Source organism: Macaca mulatta, chromosome X (genome assembly GCF_049350105.2).
Source record: "Macaca mulatta isolate MMU2019108-1 chromosome X, T2T-MMU8v2.0, whole genome shotgun sequence".
NCBI classification, from domain to species: domain Eukaryota; kingdom Metazoa; phylum Chordata; class Mammalia; order Primates; family Cercopithecidae; genus Macaca; species Macaca mulatta.
The window spans coordinates 116,193,394-116,212,507 of record NC_133426.1 but is presented as its reverse complement, the minus strand read 5'-3'; the positions used below and the strand labels follow the sequence as shown (position 1 = coordinate 116,212,507).

Below are 19,114 nucleotides of genomic sequence, written 5' to 3'. Positions count from 1 at the left end.
TATGGGTCACATTTTTTCTATTTCTTTGTACATCTAAGGCTTTTTGGTTCATTACTGAATATTATGAATAATACATTTTAGAAACTCTGGATTCTGTGGTGTTGCTCTGAAGAACTGTTTTTTTTGTTCTTGGAGGTAAATCCAAATTTTACTCATTTTAGTTGTCTTTCAAATATAGTTCTACCTCCATTTCTGCTTTCAGTCACTCTCCACTGTCTCAGGTTTCTAGAATATTTGATTCATATTTTATAGGTTTCTTTGTCTACTGAGTATTCAAAGACATTGTTCAATTGTCTTCTGACTTTGTTCTGCATTCCCAAATATCTAATATTTTTTATTTTATGCTAGATATTTTATGTAAATAAACTGTAGAAGCTCCAGGTCATATGTTCTACCAGCAAGGATTTTTCTCTTTTCATTTGTTAGGTGGATTGGGTAAGGAACTAATCAGATTAATCGAATCAAAGATTGAGCTGGATTGAAGCTGTGTTGCAGTTTTAGTTAGACTCAGTCCACCACAAATTCTACTGTTTCTCAGGCATATCTTTCCAAGAGTCTACAAGTCTGTCTCCTCCACTTTGAAAGATTGGGATATTCAGACTGTACTTCATAACCTTTTTCCTTTACTCTCAATCCATGCTGCTTCCAAATTTGGCAAATTTCTTGAGGAAGACACCAACCGAATGTTTGCCGCAGGCCCTATTTCTTCAGTGAGACTTTGTTTCCTAAATATCGGAAAACTACAGAAGATCTCAAACAATTTTATAGAAGCTTTCTAGTCTCCTCTATAGCCCCCAGACTCAGAAAATATGCTGTGGGGAGAAAATTAGCTCACATTTAGGTCTCCTGAAATTTATTAATTGTGATACCAGTCTTCCACAATTGCCAAAAGCATTACCAGGTTTTGCATTTTCCCAGCAAATTCTTTCTGTTAAACTAAGCCCAATCTTCGGCTTGTGCTGGAAATCAGCAAATGTCCTCAGGGAAGAAAATGGCTGACAACAGCCTGGTTATCTTAGAAGGGCTCTTGCATCTTTGAATTTTAGATTTTTTTTTTTGCACCTGCATATCCCCAGTGGTTTTTTTAAAATATATTTTTTCAATTTTTCTAGTTGTTAAAAGCTGTAGCATCAGGAATGGTGGTCTGCCATAACCTACTACACCCTACTTGGTATTCAATGTCCCTATAATCATTTTTAATATAAATAAATAGCAACTTAAAATGACCTATTACATTCTGTATAATCTGGCTCTTCCCTGTCTCTTCAGTCTTATATCACCATCATATTTCCTTCAACCACTCTGCTTAAGGCACACTGGCGTTTACTTAGTCTTTGGATTATGATATGCTCCCAGCACAAAGCCTTTACCTGTACTATTACAATCCCTCAAATACTTTTCCTTCCCTGCTTTGCATGGTTTAATCCACTCATCTTTTAACTCCCAGATCAATTCTCACTTCCCGTGAGCCCTGTCCCAACTTCTCTGATTGGTCAAAGCCCCAATTATACATACTCACATTATGTAACTCTCCTCCATAGGACTTGTCAGAGTCACAAATTTTGTATCATTGTGTAATCATCTGGTTAAAACAAGAGGTCAGAAACCATGTAACATTTTGTTTATCATTTGTCCCCAGTCTTTCTCTCAGGACCTGGAAAATAATAGGTACTAAAAAACTTTGTTAAATGAATAAAATATTGCTAGTGGGAAATATAGGATCAGAAGTCTTTCACTAGTACCTGGTTAATGTGTTCTATATGACAATTGACCTCTGGGTGTTAGATAGTGGGTAGGTTGATCCAGGGATAGGAGGTCTTGAACAATAGCTCTTTACAACAAAATAAAAATAAAAATAAATGCAGGAAACAGACATGAATCACCAATTAACTCATGGAGGTAGAAAATTTTCTTGTTGAGGCCAGGCACACTGTCTGGTGCCTGTAATCCCAGCACTTTGGGAGGCCAAGGTGGGCGGCTCACCTGAGGTCAGGAGTTCGAGACCAGCCTGGCCAACATGGTGAAACCCTGTCTCTACTAAAAATACAAAAATTAGCTGAGCATGGTGGCACGCACCAGTAATCCCAGCTATTTGGGAGGCTGACGCACGAGAATCACTTGAACTGGGAGGTGGTTGTGGCAGTGAGCTGAGATCGTGCCATTGCACTCCAGCCTAGGTGACAGAGTGAGACTCCGTCTCAAAACAACAACAACAACAACAACAACAACAACAACAACAAAAGAAAAAGAAAAAAAGAAAAAAAAAGAACATTTTCTTGTCAAAATAGTCAGCAATTGCTGATATAGTTGCGGGTGAGCACCTATGTGGAGAAGGACATTTTCATAAAGGTATACATACCCACCTCTAGGATGAAATTTCAGCTGCTGTGGAAGAGGGACACGGAGAGATTAATTCTGGTGTTATGACATCCTAGGAACTTTTTTCAAGTGGGTGAAGGAGTCTTTCAGATAATTTAGGTCAGTATTTGACTTAGGAACAGATGTCTCTGGTGGCTGTATGCTTAAAGGTGTCATGTCACACTTTGGGAGTCCAAGGCGAGTGGATCACTTGAGGTCAGGAGTTCGAGACCAGCCTGGCCAACGTGGCGAAACCCCATCTCTACCAAAAATATGAAAAATGAGCTGGGTGTAGTGGCATGCACCTGTAATCTCGGCTACTCAGGAGGCTGAGGCAGGACAATCGCTTGAACCCAGGAGGCAGAGGTTGTAGTGAACCGAGATCGTGCCACTGCACTCCAACTAGGTGACAGAATGAGACTCTGTCTCAAAAAAAAAAAGAAAAAAAAAAAAGAAAAAAAAAGATGTCATGTCAAATATGAAGCTAACAAAATCCTTGAGAGACAGGACACATTCAACTCTTAAACATTTGATGGTAGCCAGCCAGATAGGTATTATGGAAGAGGTAAAGTACATGTCTACCCGGTAAATGTTCATCTTGCTAAAGCTGATGTTGCAAACTTTCTCTGCGTCCTGAGGTCGTCCAGAATCTTGGTAGGACATGACTGCATGTAGGCATCTACCTGCTCCTTATACGGGATCTTCTCTATTGGTTACAGCTGAGGATGGATGCATATAGAGATCTATCAAAGATCTAGACAGAATTTTTCCCATGCCAATACCATTAGTGTAATGCTAGATGCTTTAACAAATAGACCTTCAAATACGTAATGTCTCAAACACAGCAGAAGTTTAATTTTCACCCAAATAACAGCACAAGGTAGATATTCTTGTACTGTTGGCAGGTGACTCTCTTCCAATATCATGACTCAGGGACCCAGGCTATAACCATCTCATGGCTCTGCTATGTCTTAGGGCCGTATCATCATCTGCATTCATCCATAGAAGTGCGAAAATAATATGGAAGAGGGTATAAAAGCCTTAGCCTAGAAATGGCACATATCACTTCCTCTCCCATTTAATTGCCTAGAGGAAGTGGCATATATTGGTTCCTCTTCTATTCCATTGCTTGGAATTCAGTCATATGGCTACACTTAGCTCCAAGAAAGACTGGAAAATATGGATTAGCTCTCTGCCCAAGAAGAAGAGAAAATAGATTTGTGTTGAACAGCTAGTAGTATTGAATATGACAACTTTTTACTTTTTCTTCTAACAGAGTTCCAGAGCCCAGTAATTTTGGCTGCTTGCTTCATAAGAAAATAGAACTTTAGGAGCAGTGCCTATTTTGCTGTTTGTGGGCTGAGTTTCTGTCCACCTTAACTAGTTTAGGTTGCAGTGGATGAAGAGAATTGTCATGGGTGCCAGGCTCTTGTGCTTAGAAGGCAACCTTGGTGGTCAATAGCTGACATTCCCACCAGGGATAATTTAACATTTGCTTGTATCATATTCTAAGAGGCAAGCTCATATTCTAAGTCCTATAGTGTAATTCATCTCAATAAATGGGCCACCATCAGTTCAATGTTCAAAATAGAATAATTCTTGATTTCATTCTTTCCTCCCCTCCCCGCACAAGTCACGTGATTTATGGCTCCAAAATACATCTCAGATCTGCCTTTTGCTGTTCATTTACACTGTTACCATTCTAAGCCTATCTCTCTATTTAGATAGATATAGATATACATATCTGTGTAAACATACTTGTAAGTTTCTATAATTAATAAATTTTAATGGTGAAATTCACCAGACACTTTTCTTCATCTTACCTGACCTCTCTGGTATTTATCACACTTTCCTGAAATTCTTTCTGGCGGGCATTTTTCTCACTTTCCTGAAACTAATCCTGTGGTTTTAACGATATTGTTTTAAATAGGCTTTTCCCTACTTCCTGGCCTTTCTTCTAAGTCTTATTGCAGGCTGTTCTTCCTTTTCCCACCCTTCAAATGTTGATGTTTCCTTTTTCTCTTTTTCTTTATACTTTCCTTGGGTAATCTCATCTATTCCCACTGTTTTTACCTAAAATTTAATTGCTTACAATTCCCACATGTATTTATACTGGTCAGAACTCATTCCTGAGCTTCCAACTCTGACTATACAACTGTCTTTGAAATAGTTCTACCTTGATGTTCTGTAGGTACCTCATTCTCAATATGTCTCCAACTGAATTTATCAGCCTTTCCACCACCAAATGTGCTTTTCCATCTGTCTTAGCTGAGATTACCCCAAATCTGAGCCTGAGATGGAAATTCTTGTTCAAATTTTTTATGGAGAAAATGCTTTCAAGTAAAGAGTGAGGCAAGTAGGATAGGACAGGGTAAAAGTTAAGCAAACATTTGATTTCAGCTGGAAACTAGCAATAGTATGATCTTATGGGGAAGTGCTGGAGTACAAGTTATACCATGAATCTTACCTTGAGGCTAGGAAGCTGGACTTTTGTACTGTCCTCAGTGAGTAAATTATTGCCTGAGGCCTGTGGGTGGGACCTAACCTCTCAGGTAAGGTGGCTCACCATTAATTTGTGCTCTAGGACAGTTTTTTTTTTTTTTTTTTTTTTTTTTTTAAATGGAGCAACTATGAGTTATCAGTCAACAGTCACAGCAGTTGGGGGATGCATGGTTAAAGGCTTATGTGTAGGGCACCAACATATCCACTATTACCTCATCCCTGAATTCCCTATATTAATATGTAGCACCACTGTCTACCCAGGTATCCAAGTAAAAATCTGGGAGGGATCATGGAGTCTTTTTTCCCCTCTCTCATCCCTCATTTAAATAGTAATAATAATAAATGATAATTATTGAGTGCCCACAGTATAAATTTCAAATTCCATAGCATGGTTCATAAAGTCCCATGGGATGTGGCTCCTGTCTGTTTCTCCAGTCTGGTATTTAATATTCTCTTCCTTACACTCCATTCTGACCACCTAAACCTGTTGTGGATTTCTCAACATAATGTGCTATCACTCTCAACCCCTCTCATCATGTCATCGTCACCTGGTCAACTCTTACTTGTCCTTTGAGAGAGTCCACATATTACCTCCTTAGGGAAGCCTTCTCTGACTACCCTAGGGTGAATTAGATACTTAACATTTGAGCTCTCACAGCATCCCATGCCCCCATTTTTCAGAACACATTTCACAATGAAATACAATTATTGGATTACTTGCCTATCACCCTTCATTGAATGTAAGCTTTTTCAGGACAGTGATGTTACCTTGTTTGTCTCTTTTTCTCTAGCATGCATTCCAGTGTCTTGGATGTTGTGAGCATGCACTAAATGCTTCTCACATTAGTGAAATAAAATGAATGAATGCAAAGAGAAAGTGTGGCCAAAATTCTAAATGTTTCTTCTGAAAAAAATTGTATAAGCTCTGGCCTGATGTTTATATAGGGAAACTATTTTAATAGGTGCTAGGTAGATGAGTATTCATAGAAAGACAATCTATTCTACATTTTACTGTATCATCTCTCTTTAGTCCTCTTGAGCCACTGAGCTCCATTCCAGAAAGTCCCAAAGGAATCAAGGAGAAATCTGCAGCTTCAGTTTCACTTATAATTATGCTAAAAGAGATCCCTTTCTGAAATTTTCCCCTTTGGCCATTAAATTTGTTTTCTATTGCTGCTGTAACAAATTAGTGCAAACAGTGGCTTAAAACATCACTGATTTATTATCCCACAGTTCTGTAGATCAGCAGTCAATGCCGACTCAGCTGGGTGTTTTGCTTGGCATCTCAAAACTCCAAAGTCAAGGTGTCAGTTGCACTGTGCTCTTATCTGGAGACCTGTGGCAGGGGTCAGGGCTGGGGTGAGGAGGAACCACTTCTAGGTTCCTTCAGGTTGCCTGCAGAATTCAGTTTAGTGGGGTCACAGGATCGATATATTAGTCCATTATCATGCTGCTAATAAAGACATACCTGAGACTGGGTAATTTATGAAGGAAAGAAGTTTAATGAACTCACACTTCCACATGGCTGGAGAGGGCTCACAATCATAGCGGAGGGTGAAGGGGAAGCAAGACACATTTTACATGGTGGCAGGCAAGATGACGTGTGCAGGGGAACTCCCCTTTATAAAACCATCAGATCTTGTGAAACTTATTCACTATCATGAGAACAGCATGGGAAAGACCTGTCCCCATGATTCAATTACCTCCCAGTGGGTCCCTCTCACAGTATGTGGGAATTATGGGAACTAGAGTTCAAGATGAGATTTGGGTGGGGACACAGCAAAACCATATTAATTGAGGCCCCCACTTTCTTGCTGGGTGTCAGCTGAGGGTGGTTACCAGCTTCTAGAGGCTGCCCACGTTCTTTGGCTTATAGCCTCCTTCCCCCCATCTTCAAAGCCAACAATGGCCTGTTGAGTCCTCATATTTTGAATCTCTCTGACTTATCTTCTGCAGTCTTCTTTTGAAGCTTTTATGGGCTCATGTGATTAGATTAGTCTCACCCTGATAATCTCCTTTTTGTTGTATAACAAAACACAATCACAGGAGTAACACTAGGGGTTGAAGATCATGGGAGTCAAAATTCTGTCAACCACACAACCAATCATAAGAAGGGTCAAGAGAAAGTTATGTGCCCTCAACTCTGGTCCCCAGTTGAGACAGGACAGCTGTGACTCTCATTTCTCTCTCTCATTTCCAGATGAAGGACTTGCGTCATGAGAATATTAACCCTTTATTGGGTTTCTTCTATGATTCGGGGATGTTTGCCATTGTGACAGAATTCTGTTCCCGAGGGAGCCTAGAAGACATACTGACAAACCAAGATGTGAAACTCGACTGGATGTTTAAATCATCACTCCTGCTGGATCTCATAAAGGTTAATGGGAAGACTGAGGAAATCTTGGATTTTCTCTGTAGATTAGAACTTTAATGTTTTGGGATATTTTATCTTCCTTAGATTGTTGTGATCATTTCACAATACTTTCTGTATTAGTCCATATTCATGCTGCTGATAAAGACATACCTGAGACTGGGAAGAAAAAGATGTTTAATTGGACTTACAGTTCCACATGGCTGGGGAGGCCTCAGAATCATGGCAGGAGGTGAAAGGCACTTCTTATATGGTGGTGGCAAGAGAAAATGAGGAAGAAGCAAAAGTGGAAACCTCTGCCAAACCCATCAGATTTCATGAGACTTATTCACTATCATGAGAATAACACAGAAAAGACCAGCCCTCACAATTCAATTACCTCCCCCTGGGTCTCTCTCACAACATGTGGGAATTCTGGGAGATACAATTCGAGTTGAGATTTGGGTGGGGACACAGCCAAACCACATCACTCCATCCCTGGCCCCTCCAAATCTCATGTCCTCACATTTCAAAACCAATCATGCCTTCCCGATAGTCCCCCAAAGTCTTAACTCATTTCAGCATTAACCCAAAAGTCCACAGTCCAAAGTCTCATCTGAGACAAGGCAAGTCCCTTCTGCCTATGAGCCTGCAAAATCAAAAGCAAGCTAGTTACTTCCTAGATACAATGGGGGTACAGGTATTAGGTAAATACAGCTGTTCTAAATGGGAAAAATTGGCCAATACCAAGGGGTTACAGGGCCCATGCAAGTCCGAAATCCAGTGGGGCAGTCAAATTTTAAAGCTCCAAAATGATCTCCTTTGACTTCAGGTCTCACATCCAGGTCACGCTGATGCAAGAGGTGGGTTTCCATGGTCTTGGACAGCTCTGCCCCTGTGGCTTTGCAGGGTACAGCCTCCCTTCTGGCTGCTTTCATGGGCTAGCATTGAGTGTCTGTGGCTTTTCCAGGTGTACAGTGCAAGCTGTCGGTGGATCTACCATTCTGGGGTCTGGAGGATGGTGGCCCTCTTCTCACAGCTCCACTAGGCAGTGCCCCAGTAGGAACTCTTTGTGGGGGCTCTGACCCCACATTTCCCTTCCACAGTGCCCTAGAAGAGGTTCTCCATGAGGGTCCTGCTCCTGCAGCAAACTTTTGCCTGGGCATCCAGGCATTCCTATATATCTTCTGAAATCTAGGCAGAGGTTCCCAAACCTCAGTTCCTGACTTCTGTGCACCTGCAGGCTCCACACCACATGGAAGTTGCCAAGGCTTGGGGCTTCTGCCCTCTGAAGCCACAGCCCAAGCTTTATGTTGGCCCCTTTCAGCCATGGCTGGAGCAGCTGGGACACAGGGAACCAAGTCCCTAGGCTGCACACAGCATGGGGACCCTGGGCCCAGCCCACGAAACCACTTTTTCCTCCTGGGCCTACAGGCCTGTGATGGGAGGGGCTGCCATGAAGGTCTCTGATGTGGCCTGGAGACATGTTCCCCATGGTCTTGTGGATTAACATTAGGTTCCTTGCTACTCATGCAGATTTCTGCAGCCAGCTTGAATTTCTCCTCAAAAAATAGGTTTTGCTTTTCTACTGCATTGTCAGGCTGCAAATTTTCTAAACTTTTATGCTATGTTTGCCTTTTAAAACAATGCTTTAACAGCACCCAAGTCACCTTTTGAATGCTTTGCTGCTTAGAAATTTCTTCTGCCAGATACCCTAAATCATCTCTCTCAAGTTCAAAGTTCCACAAATCTCTAGGGCAGGGGCAAAATGCCACCAGTGTCTTTGCTAAAACATAACAAGAGTCACCTTTGTTCCAGTTCCCAACAAATTACTCATCTCCATCTGAGACTACTTCAGCCTGGACCTTATTGTTCATCTCACTATCAGCATTTTTGTCAAAGCCATTCAACAGGTCTCTAGGAGGATCCAAACTTTCCCAAATTTTCCTGTCTTCTTCTGAGCCCTCCAAACTGTTCCAACCTCTGGCTGTTACCTAGTTCCAAAGTCGCTTCCACATTTTTGAGTATCTTTTCAGCAATGCCCCACTCCCAGTACCAACTTACTATATTAGTCCATTTTCATGCTGCTGATAAAGACATACCCAAGATTGGGAATAAAAAGAGGTTTAATTGGACTTACAGTTGCACATGGCTGTGGAGGCCTCAGGTTCATGATGGGAGGCAAAAGGCACTTCTTACATGGCAGCAGGAAGAGAAAATGAGGAAGAAGCAAAAGTGGAAACCTTTGATAAACTCATCAGATCTCATGAGACTTATTCACTATCATGAGAATAGCATGGAAAAGACCAGCCCCCACGATTCAATTACATTCCCCTGGGTCCCTCCCACAATGCATGGGAATTCTGGAAAATACAATTCAAGTTGAGATATGGGTGGGGACCCAGTGAAACCATATCACTTTCCTTCCCAAGTTTTGCCCCCACCACCCTTCTCACAGTTCTTTTGTCCATATCTGTTATATGATACAGATACAGAAAAGGTTTGCCTGTCCTCTCCCCAATTTGAGGTCCAGATTTTTCTTTACTTCCTGTTGTCATTGAGCACTCTTCTGCCTTAAGCCGTCCTTTCTTTCATCCAATTTCTCTGCTTTGTGGATGTGAGAAAGTGCTCATTCCCAGATTATTTGGTGCTACTTAGCTCTACCTCCTAGTTTTCACCCTTCTAAATGGTGGCTCAGTCTAGAACTAGGTGACAGGTCTTTACACACCATGGCTGTGTATGTGGAACTCAGTGCCACTGGAAAACCAAAAGACCAGTGGATCTATCAAGGATCACCTTTATTCTCTGAGCCAAAGACTCCTGACAGCCAAGGTAGGGTTCATAGATGAGTCCCATGGAGGAGTTTTTGGGGATCCCATGAATGCCACGGAATGATATGCAAATTGTGTATATGTGCATTTTTTACAGGGCTGATCTGCATAATCAATGACTTTTTGGGCTTCTTGCATATTGATCATAGTCTTGATCTTTTTCTGCTAGCCTAATCCTTTTTCAGGGGCCTTGAAAGGGAAAGACATTCTCTCATGCCAATTCCCTTTAAGATAGGTGTGATTAGCCTCCTTTTACAGAGACTCAGGGAGGCTAAATGAGGTACACGTTGTTATAGAGTGTCTGGCACATATAGTAGGTACTCAATAAATATTTCTCAGCCAACTATTAGGTGGTGGAGCTGATAATAAAATCCAAATCTCCTGATTCTTATTCTAGTACTTTTTCTGCTCACACTGTAAGCTAAGCCCAGTGAGTTAAGGGAGGAGCCGCTAATGACAATCCTCTCAAGGCCATGATAAATGAAAAGCAACCGTTAGACAACATGGGGGGAATCTTGCCCACTGTAGACTCTACTCAGAAGTACTGAAGAGTGCAGACTATCCAAGAGCACAGGGTGAAAATAATTCCAAGTACAAAGGGGTGTCACACTGCAAAAGAGCCAGATACTTAAAAGGACTTTTAGCAAACAAAGTTCTGAAATGACTGGACTAGAATATAAATGTATGTATATGCAGAATGAATAAATCCATCTGAATGAGAGTCCTGGTCACATTTGAAAACCTTGTAAAGGTTGCCAAGCAAGTGCAGAGATCAGTACTAGACAGCTTTCTTCTTTCTGGTTGCCTATTTTTAAATACAAAAATAATATATTAAATGTAAAACTCAAATGATATATATTAGAAAAATACATTTACTCAACCCTCTTTCTTCATACTCCCCCTCAAAGTTAACTACTGCTAACAATTTGGCAACCACCTTGTAATTAATTTCATGTGTATTTATATGCATTATAGCATTATAGATGACTTTTTTGTTTGTTAAATATACATGCTCTCACATAGTTCTGCAATTACTATATTTCACTTACTTGATGGCTTAGAGTTGTTTCTATGTCAGCTACATACAGGTCTATCTTATTCTTTTTAAGTGCTGTAGAATATTCCCTAGTGTGAATGTATCACACTCTAGCCAGTCCCTTATTGATATTTAGTGCATTTCTAATTATATACTATTAAAAAAGCAAAGCTACAACAAGCCGTCTTATCTTTGTCTCTTTGTGTATACATGCAAGCATTTCTCTGGAGGAGAGGTAGAACCCCTGGATCATAGGGTACATATAGTTTAAATTTTGATAATTTTGATAGCTATTGCCAAACTGCCCATGCACAAGTTTGTCCCAGTTTCCATTCTTGCCAATAATGGGTGAGAGTGGGTTAGAACTTCTGGGGGAAATTCTCCAAATTCCTGGCAATTATATGCATATGGATGTATTCTGTATCTGAAATGTTAATAAATCTCCTAGTAACATGTAATTCTCTGTACACACAAGATAACATTCTTCACCAAAACATAAAATTTTGGAGCTACAAGGGATCTGAAAACTGACTCATGTTGTCAAAGGTTTACTTTGCCTGCATAGAAGAGAAAACAGCTGAGTTCTGGATCATAATAACTCACGCCATTAACAATCTAAGAAATTGGTATTAAAAGCACAAAATAGTTAAATGAGTTGCTAAATAAATCCTGTTGTGTCATCTACAGGGCATGAAGTACTTACACCACAGAGAGTTTGTTCATGGGAGGCTAAAGTCTCGAAACTGTGTGGTAGATGGGCGTTTTGTACTAAAAGTGACAGATTATGGCTTTAACGACATCTTAGAAATGCTGAGACTCTCTGAAGGGGAATCTTGTGTGGAAGGTAAGCGATGAATTGTACCCTTCTGATGCACATGAGGTAACTCCAAAGTTCAAATGAAAATATGCACTGAATTAAAGCCTCAGGCTGATTTCAACTCTCCACTTTTGTTGAAAATCCAGACTCATTTCCAAGCCAAGGGACTTGAATGAAGTAGGCCCGCTGTAACTTCGGCCCAGCCTAGCTTTCTGAACAAAGCCAGTGTAATAATGTTCAGTTCCTGCTGTGGCAGGATTAGGCTGTATTGTTTGGAGACCCCAGCAGTCCCTGGAAAAACTTGCTGAGCACTAGGCACACAGTAGGTGCTCAATAAATACTTGTCAAGTTGAATGGAGGGTAATTTGGAAGCTGGACCCCCACAAAGTACATTTTAGAATGGGATGTCACTAGAGCATACCAGCACTGTCTCTGTCAGAGAGGAAGAATTGAGGAGTGATCTCTCAGCAAATAAATGCTCTATGGGTTATGTGGGAAGGCTTCAGGCAGAACTGTGGCCTTCTAGCGAGTAAGTAGCCATTGCCTGTCTCAAAGTCAAATAAAAATATAGAGACAAATCTTTAAATGAAACATTTTATTTGGGAAAACAGTATTTCAATTTGTGGCATGCACATAGACCAGGGTGGTCCTTGGTATGTCCAAAGAACACAGAAAAGTTGGGGGTTCTATTGGAAAGAGAAATGTTATATATGTTTTTTAAAGAAAACTCATTGGCACTACCAAAGTTTTGGGGAGCAGGAAAGCTCCGATTGGTAAGTGATGGCCGTAGGTAAAACTAGTCTTAGAGTCATGGAAGTTTGTTTCATCAGCTACTAGGTAAAACTGATATTAAGATTATAGAAGGTCATTTCGGCATCTGGCTATTAAGATTATAGAAGGTCATTTCGGCATCTGGCTTGCAAGATTATCCCCGGGCAGACACTTGTACCCCAAGTGCTTTTCTTTTTCTCCTGTGGTCTCTGGACTCCAATTTAATTGGATGTAATAAGATAACTCCAGTTCATATCATCAATGTTCACACCAACAATGTCCATTTTGTGTTTTTGTCTTCTGTCTAGTGCACCAATGGTAGCACTAAACAATGCCTGTAGGAGTCATAACAGATCAAAGAAATAGGAGAAATCTGAGATGGGGGGTGGGTGGGTGAGAACCAGGGAGGAATGAGCAGCTAGATGAGAGAGAGAAAGAGGAAAAAAGAAAGAGAACAAATATGATGAAATACATATAGGAAATGTGGGCGTTAAATGTTTTAACCAATATTGCAAGCATAAAGAAGAGAGATAGTGACACAAAAAGACAGAAAAGCAAACAGCCCAAAAAAGACAGAGAGAGAGAGAGAGAGAGAGATGCAAAACTACATCATATATCCATATTCTTAAAATTATCTTTGGCATAAGTTTTTAAACTGCTGACTTTACTACATAAAAGAAAAGAAGAATGAAAGACACATAGAGAGGGAGACACACATGCATAGACAGAGAATCCAGTCATTGGTGGTATCATCTTTGCTCTTTATAAGACTTGTGGGTTATTAAATTTAGGGAGTTGTCTAGTCCAATTCCCTCCTTTTACAGATGAGACAATTGAAACTCATGATTTCCTCCAAACCTGCAGTGACTTAGCAGCAGTTCTAGGACTTCAAATTCAGATTTTCTGAAGTCTGACCCCTATCCTGTAGACATGGCAAGTACTTAGCATTCTGTCAAAATCAATTCTCTATAAAACACAATACCTTGGGAGGCTGAGGCGGGCAGATCACGAGGTCAGGAGTTTGAGACCAGCCTGGCCAGCATGGTGAAACCCCATCTCTACTAAAAATACAAAAATTAGCCAGGCATGGTGGCACGCGTCTGTTATCCCAGCTACTTGGGAGGCTAAGGAAGGAGAATCGCTTGAGCCCGGGAGGTGGAGGTTGCAGTGAGCCAAGACTGTGCCACTGCACTCCAGCCTGGGTGACAGAATGAGACTCTGTCTCGAAAACAAACAAACAAACAAACAAACAACAATGCCTAGCTTCTCAGAGTTCCGTTTAATTTCCAGATTGGCAGCTTTGAAACTTAAGAAAGTCTAGTCTTAAGGTGGGTAAAAGATAGCTGCAGGACTCTCTTTTCTGGTTTTGTGCTTCTGAGGGGACTATGTCTGTCTGTCTCTGTCTCTGTCTCTCCCTCTTATCATTTTACTCCATTCTCCAAATTGCAGTGGCAGTATGGATGGTCAGTCCATTCTTCACACACTGCAGCCAGAAGGAGCTTTCTAAACCACAAATCTGATCATGTTACAGCTGTGCCTAAATCTATTGAATGGCTTCCCATTGCTCTAAGGATAAAGTTCAAATTCCTTTACACGGTTTACGAGCTGAGCCCCGCATGGCCTGGAACTTGCTGACCTCCCATACTAACCACTCCCCCTCTGTCTTTATGCTCTGGCCATGCTGAACTCCTTCTAGTTGTTTATTTACCCCAGGCTGTCTCTTACTACCAAATCTCCACACAAGCTGTGTCCTCTGCCTGGGACACTCTTCTCTTCCCACTCTTTCATATACTCTTCTGGGTCTGGCTAAATTCTACTCCTTCTTCAGCATTCAACTTAAGTACCACTGCCTCAAGAGGCTTTCCATGACCCCTATGCTGGGCTAGGTTACCCTCTTTATGATCCTTCAGGGCCCTGAACTTTGTTGTGAGACCGTAGTCCATTAGCATTACTCATTCAATTAGCCTTCTCTCCCCCCACCCAAACTACAAGCTCTGTGGGGGCAGGAAACAGGTTTGCCTCTCTCAGTGCCTTTCATAGTTCCTGATAGAATATTTGTTGAATCAACAAAAGAACAAAATAAAATGAAATAAAGGAACTTGTCTCCCTACCTTAGATGATGAGGCTAAAAGAATCTTATAATTGAAAGGCCATTGGATGTCATCTGACTCAACTTCCATTTTATAGATAGGGAAGCCAAGGTTCAGAAAGGTAAGCTACTTAGTGGCCAACCTAAGATTTTGAACTCAGGTCTCTAGACTTCCAGTTCTGTGTTCTTTTATACTATACCGCAGTAGCTCTCCAAAGTCAATTCTATCGCCCTAGCAAAGCTCAGAGTTAATACTGGCTCCAGCAGATAAAAAACAAGCCAAAGTAATTTCTCTAGTTTTCTCGAGAGTTCAACTCTAATGGTAGTTAGTGGCTCTTACTTGGTTCTGGAGTGGAGATGAGGAAATGGGGGTGGGTTGTAAGTGTATTCATTACTGTCCGCTTTCAATTATGTAAGTATAGTGCAGAAAAGCCTCATTATAGCCATTAACAACATACATGTAAGTGCTCTTTGGAAATACTATTTGGTAATGATTGTATTTAATCACCCAGCTTTTACCAGAGAGTTTTGCTCTCTTTTTCCATCTTGTGCTTTTAAATGTGCAGGGAGAAAGGATGTCAAAAAGAAGCAGCCACATGCCATTTTTCTTGCTGTCAAATATTCACCCTTGCACTCCTCTCCAAAGCCATGGTGCCTAAAATCCCACAACCATAAATGTATTCCTTTGACATTCAGTCATTAAACTATCATTCATTGTTTCCCGTTTGATTTGTAAATATAAATCTTCCTAGGTAGGGAGACATAGGGGCAAAATCACTATAGTGAGTGTGTTGGAGACTTTCATGGGTGTAGGTGAGTAGTGGATGGTGGGTGGAAGCTCAGAAGGGCCTGGTTGGGGGACAAAGGCTGGGGACGCTTAAAGAGCAAAGAGAGAAGATGGGTGCATGATTGGTGGTGAAGCTGGAATTTCTTATTTCACCATTTTGATCAGGATTGGCTGAAAATAAGAATTTCCATGGTGGAGTTCTCTTTCCTGGGTTTTGCTAACAAACCAAAAATAATATCTCACCTTTTACCCTTCTTCCTATTTCATAGTACTTTGTTTCTTGGACTCTCTTCCCAATACCCAAAATTTAACAAGATGAAAAGTTAGCCATTACTTTCCCCTTGATACCCTCACTCTTAGCAGATGTTTGTCTCCAGCCTCACTATCTAGATGTCACCTTGTTGTTTACTCCAACTCCCTCTCATTCTCAAGGCACAGGGAGCCTATCCTTAGCCCTGTCACTGCTTTCTCCATTGTAGCCTTCCAATGTTTCTGGTTCCCTGTGTTGCTGCTGCTACTCCCACCCCCATTTAGGCTCCTCTCACCTCACTACCTGCTCTTACTGCAATGACTTCCTAGCTGGTCTCCCTGATTCCAGCCTCTCTCCTTCAATCCAGCTTGTGCATGTTGCCAGATTAATCTTCCCCAACAGGGCTTTCATCAAATCCCTCTCCAGCTCCAGCACCCCTACTGCCTTTTGTATTCACTCCAAATGCCTTCATTTGGCTCTCAGGCCCTCTCACCTTCTGCTGCCATTCTTCCAGCCACCCGCCCTCCCCCACTTCATCAACCCCACTTCTCATTTCTCATTATTCCTTAACAGAGTGCTTCTCTTCAGCCAAGCTAATCTGCTTACCACCACCTCGCCCCCCCGCCGCAATTTGCTCCTTTCTGCCTCTTGTTCTTTTGCACATGCTGTTCTTTCTCCCTGAAAAGCCCTTACCTTCTCAGCTCCAGAAAGTTGCATCCTTGACCTTCCTAACAAGCACATTTAAAATTTAACTTTTCCAGGAAGTCTTCCTGGATTAATTTGCTCAGCTCAGTTTTTTTTTTTTTATTAGTTTGAACCTGATGAAATTGCCAATATCTAACTGTTTTTGATTCACAGAAATGGTAACTTTATATAATTCAATCTAAAACACTCTTACTCCAGCTTTTGAGTACCATATTTCTATTGTTAAATTACATTTCTTTATATATTGCTTACAGTGCCCCCCCAAGAAAAATTTCTGACATTCTCACTGCCATAAACTCTGAATGCAGAAATAGTCTTTTGTCTCTGATGGGGCCTGAAATGAAGCAGAGCACACGATGGGTGTTGGACTTTGACCTTTACTGGATTCATTTCCCTTTACTATATAGTGGCCCTCATCATTCCCTCTCTTTTATTGCAGTTAGGGGTGCATATGTCTGTGTTTCCTACTGGTCTGTGAACTCCTCAAGTTTGATTCATCTCTGGCACCACCTCTGCACCTAGCACAGTGTGTGGTACCTAGTAGACCGTCAATAAATATTTGCAGAACTGAGTTGAAGGAATTGTTGCACCTTTTTGCACTGCAAGGAGCAGGAAGGTTGGTGTTCCTCTAATCCTTTTAGAGGAGACCTAGAGAAAGCAACTTGTGAATCTCTTAGCCCCAGCACAATCAAATTACCAGACACATATAGATCTCAGCAAACAACAAATCCATGGCAACCAGTGTGGTAGCACACTTGCCTTTCCCTGGAAACCTGCCAACTGCTACTTGCAGGCTCAAGAAAGCAAGCACCAGAGAATTTCTATACTTTTAGCTTCTGCGTCCTTTCCCACATTGCTGCTGTGTCTGCCTGCGTGGTTCTGGGGTGGAGAGAGTAGTATGTTTTCTCTGTTCATAATTCCTTAGAAGAATAGATTCAGACCTGGGGGAATGGGGGGCACTAGCATGGCAGTCTGTCTAATAAAAATATAAGGCAGTCAATAAAACAGTACCCTCTGAGCCCTTAAGGGCATTGCAGATGTCGTCAGTTAATCCTCCCTGCATTCATTACACAATGCTTTCTTTTTAGAGCTGCTGTGGACTGCCCCTGAACTGTTGAGAACCCCAAGAGGCGGCAGGTTAGGTTCTTTTGCAGGAGACGTCTACAGCTTTGCCATCATCATGCAAGAAGTGATGGTCCGGGGTACCCCATTCTGCATGATGGATCTGCCTGCTCAAGGTAAGCGGGAGGTGAGAAAAGGGCCCCAGGGGTCCACCATGGCCGAGATCATCAGACCAACTCAGGCTGTCATGATTTTCCAGAAGAGTGTTAGTGCTAACAGCCTGATAGTCTGCAAGCAGCTCAAGTTATGTACAGGTGGGACTTATAGCCAGACAGCTTTAGACATCTGGAAGAAATTCCCCCACCCAAGAAGCTGGTCTTTTTTTCAGACTGTGACATAAGCCAAGGGCCTACAGGACTGATGCCAATCCTTTTTTTTTTTTTCTTTTTAATTTCACAGTCCCCTCTACTCCTTTGAGACACTCTGCCAAGTATTTTAGTATCCCTCATGATGCTTCTGGATGTCAAGGCCCTACCACTGTTTCCCTGTGACATGCCCCAGGCTTCCATCCTAATCTCTCACCAAGACACTTGGCTATTAGGCAATATCCATCAATAATGACAAAATCAGTAGACAAAACTTTGAGGGGAAACAGGATATCTGTATATTCTCAAAGTATGAACCCACAAGATACTTACAAATTGCAAATGGAAAAAATAGAGTTTACAAGTAGAGGATCCTGTAGACACCACCTTAAGCAAGCGATCAAGATTACCAATAATAAGCTATTACCAGTAATACAGCACACCCATGTCATATACCCATTGACATGATACACTAAGAAGGGCACAATGTCACCTTGGTGTTATTCTTGACAAAAAAAAAAAAAAAAATACACAACCTCAATCTAATAATGAGAAAACTTTAGACAAACCCCAGCTGACATTCTACAAAATAAGTAGCTAGGACTAATCCAAAGTATCTAAGACAGGAAAGAATGGAAAGACAGGAAAAGAATGACGAACTATCACAGACCGAAAGAGACAAAGACAATAATTACATGCAATATGGGATCTTGAATTGGATTGTGGAACAGAAAAAGGACATTAAGGGAAAACTGATGAAATTCAAATAAGAACCTTAGTAATATTATTGTACAAATGTTAATTTCCTTTGTACTATGGTTCTGTAAGTTATTAACAATAGGGGAAGCTGAGTGAAGGTGTACAGGAAATTGTACTATTTTTAAAACTTTTCTGGAAGTTTAATTTTTTTCAGAATAAAATCTTTTAAAAATGAAAAAGAAAGAAAAACTAAAACCACTTAGCTAGGCTGTGTCCCACTCAGGGTTCCACATCATTCCTCTACTTAAAGCCCTCCAACAGTTCCTCATCACTTGTTAAGTGAAGGTGAGACTCCTCCCATGACATACAAGGCCTTTCACAATCTGGCCCCTAGCTACCTCTCGAGGCTTATCTTCTGTCACCCTCTATATCCCAGCTAAACCACATGACTGGCAGGGCCCTGAAAGTATCATGGTCTCTCCCATCTCTGTG

General features: G+C 41.3%; 1 protein-coding gene across 1 annotated transcript in view; it reads left to right on the top strand.

Moving 5' to 3' along the window:
• Positions 1-19,114, top strand: part of GUCY2F (guanylate cyclase 2F, retinal) — a 97,219-nt gene that overhangs the window by 56,474 nt on the left and 21,631 nt on the right. Inside the window, exons 8-10 of the mRNA XM_077988011.1 lie at positions 7,061-7,237; positions 11,765-11,921; positions 17,585-17,734. Of these exons, the coding sequence (XP_077844137.1) occupies positions 7,061-7,237; positions 11,765-11,921; positions 17,585-17,734 (484 nt within the window). The remainder of the gene's footprint in view (positions 1-7,060; positions 7,238-11,764; positions 11,922-17,584; positions 17,735-19,114) is intronic.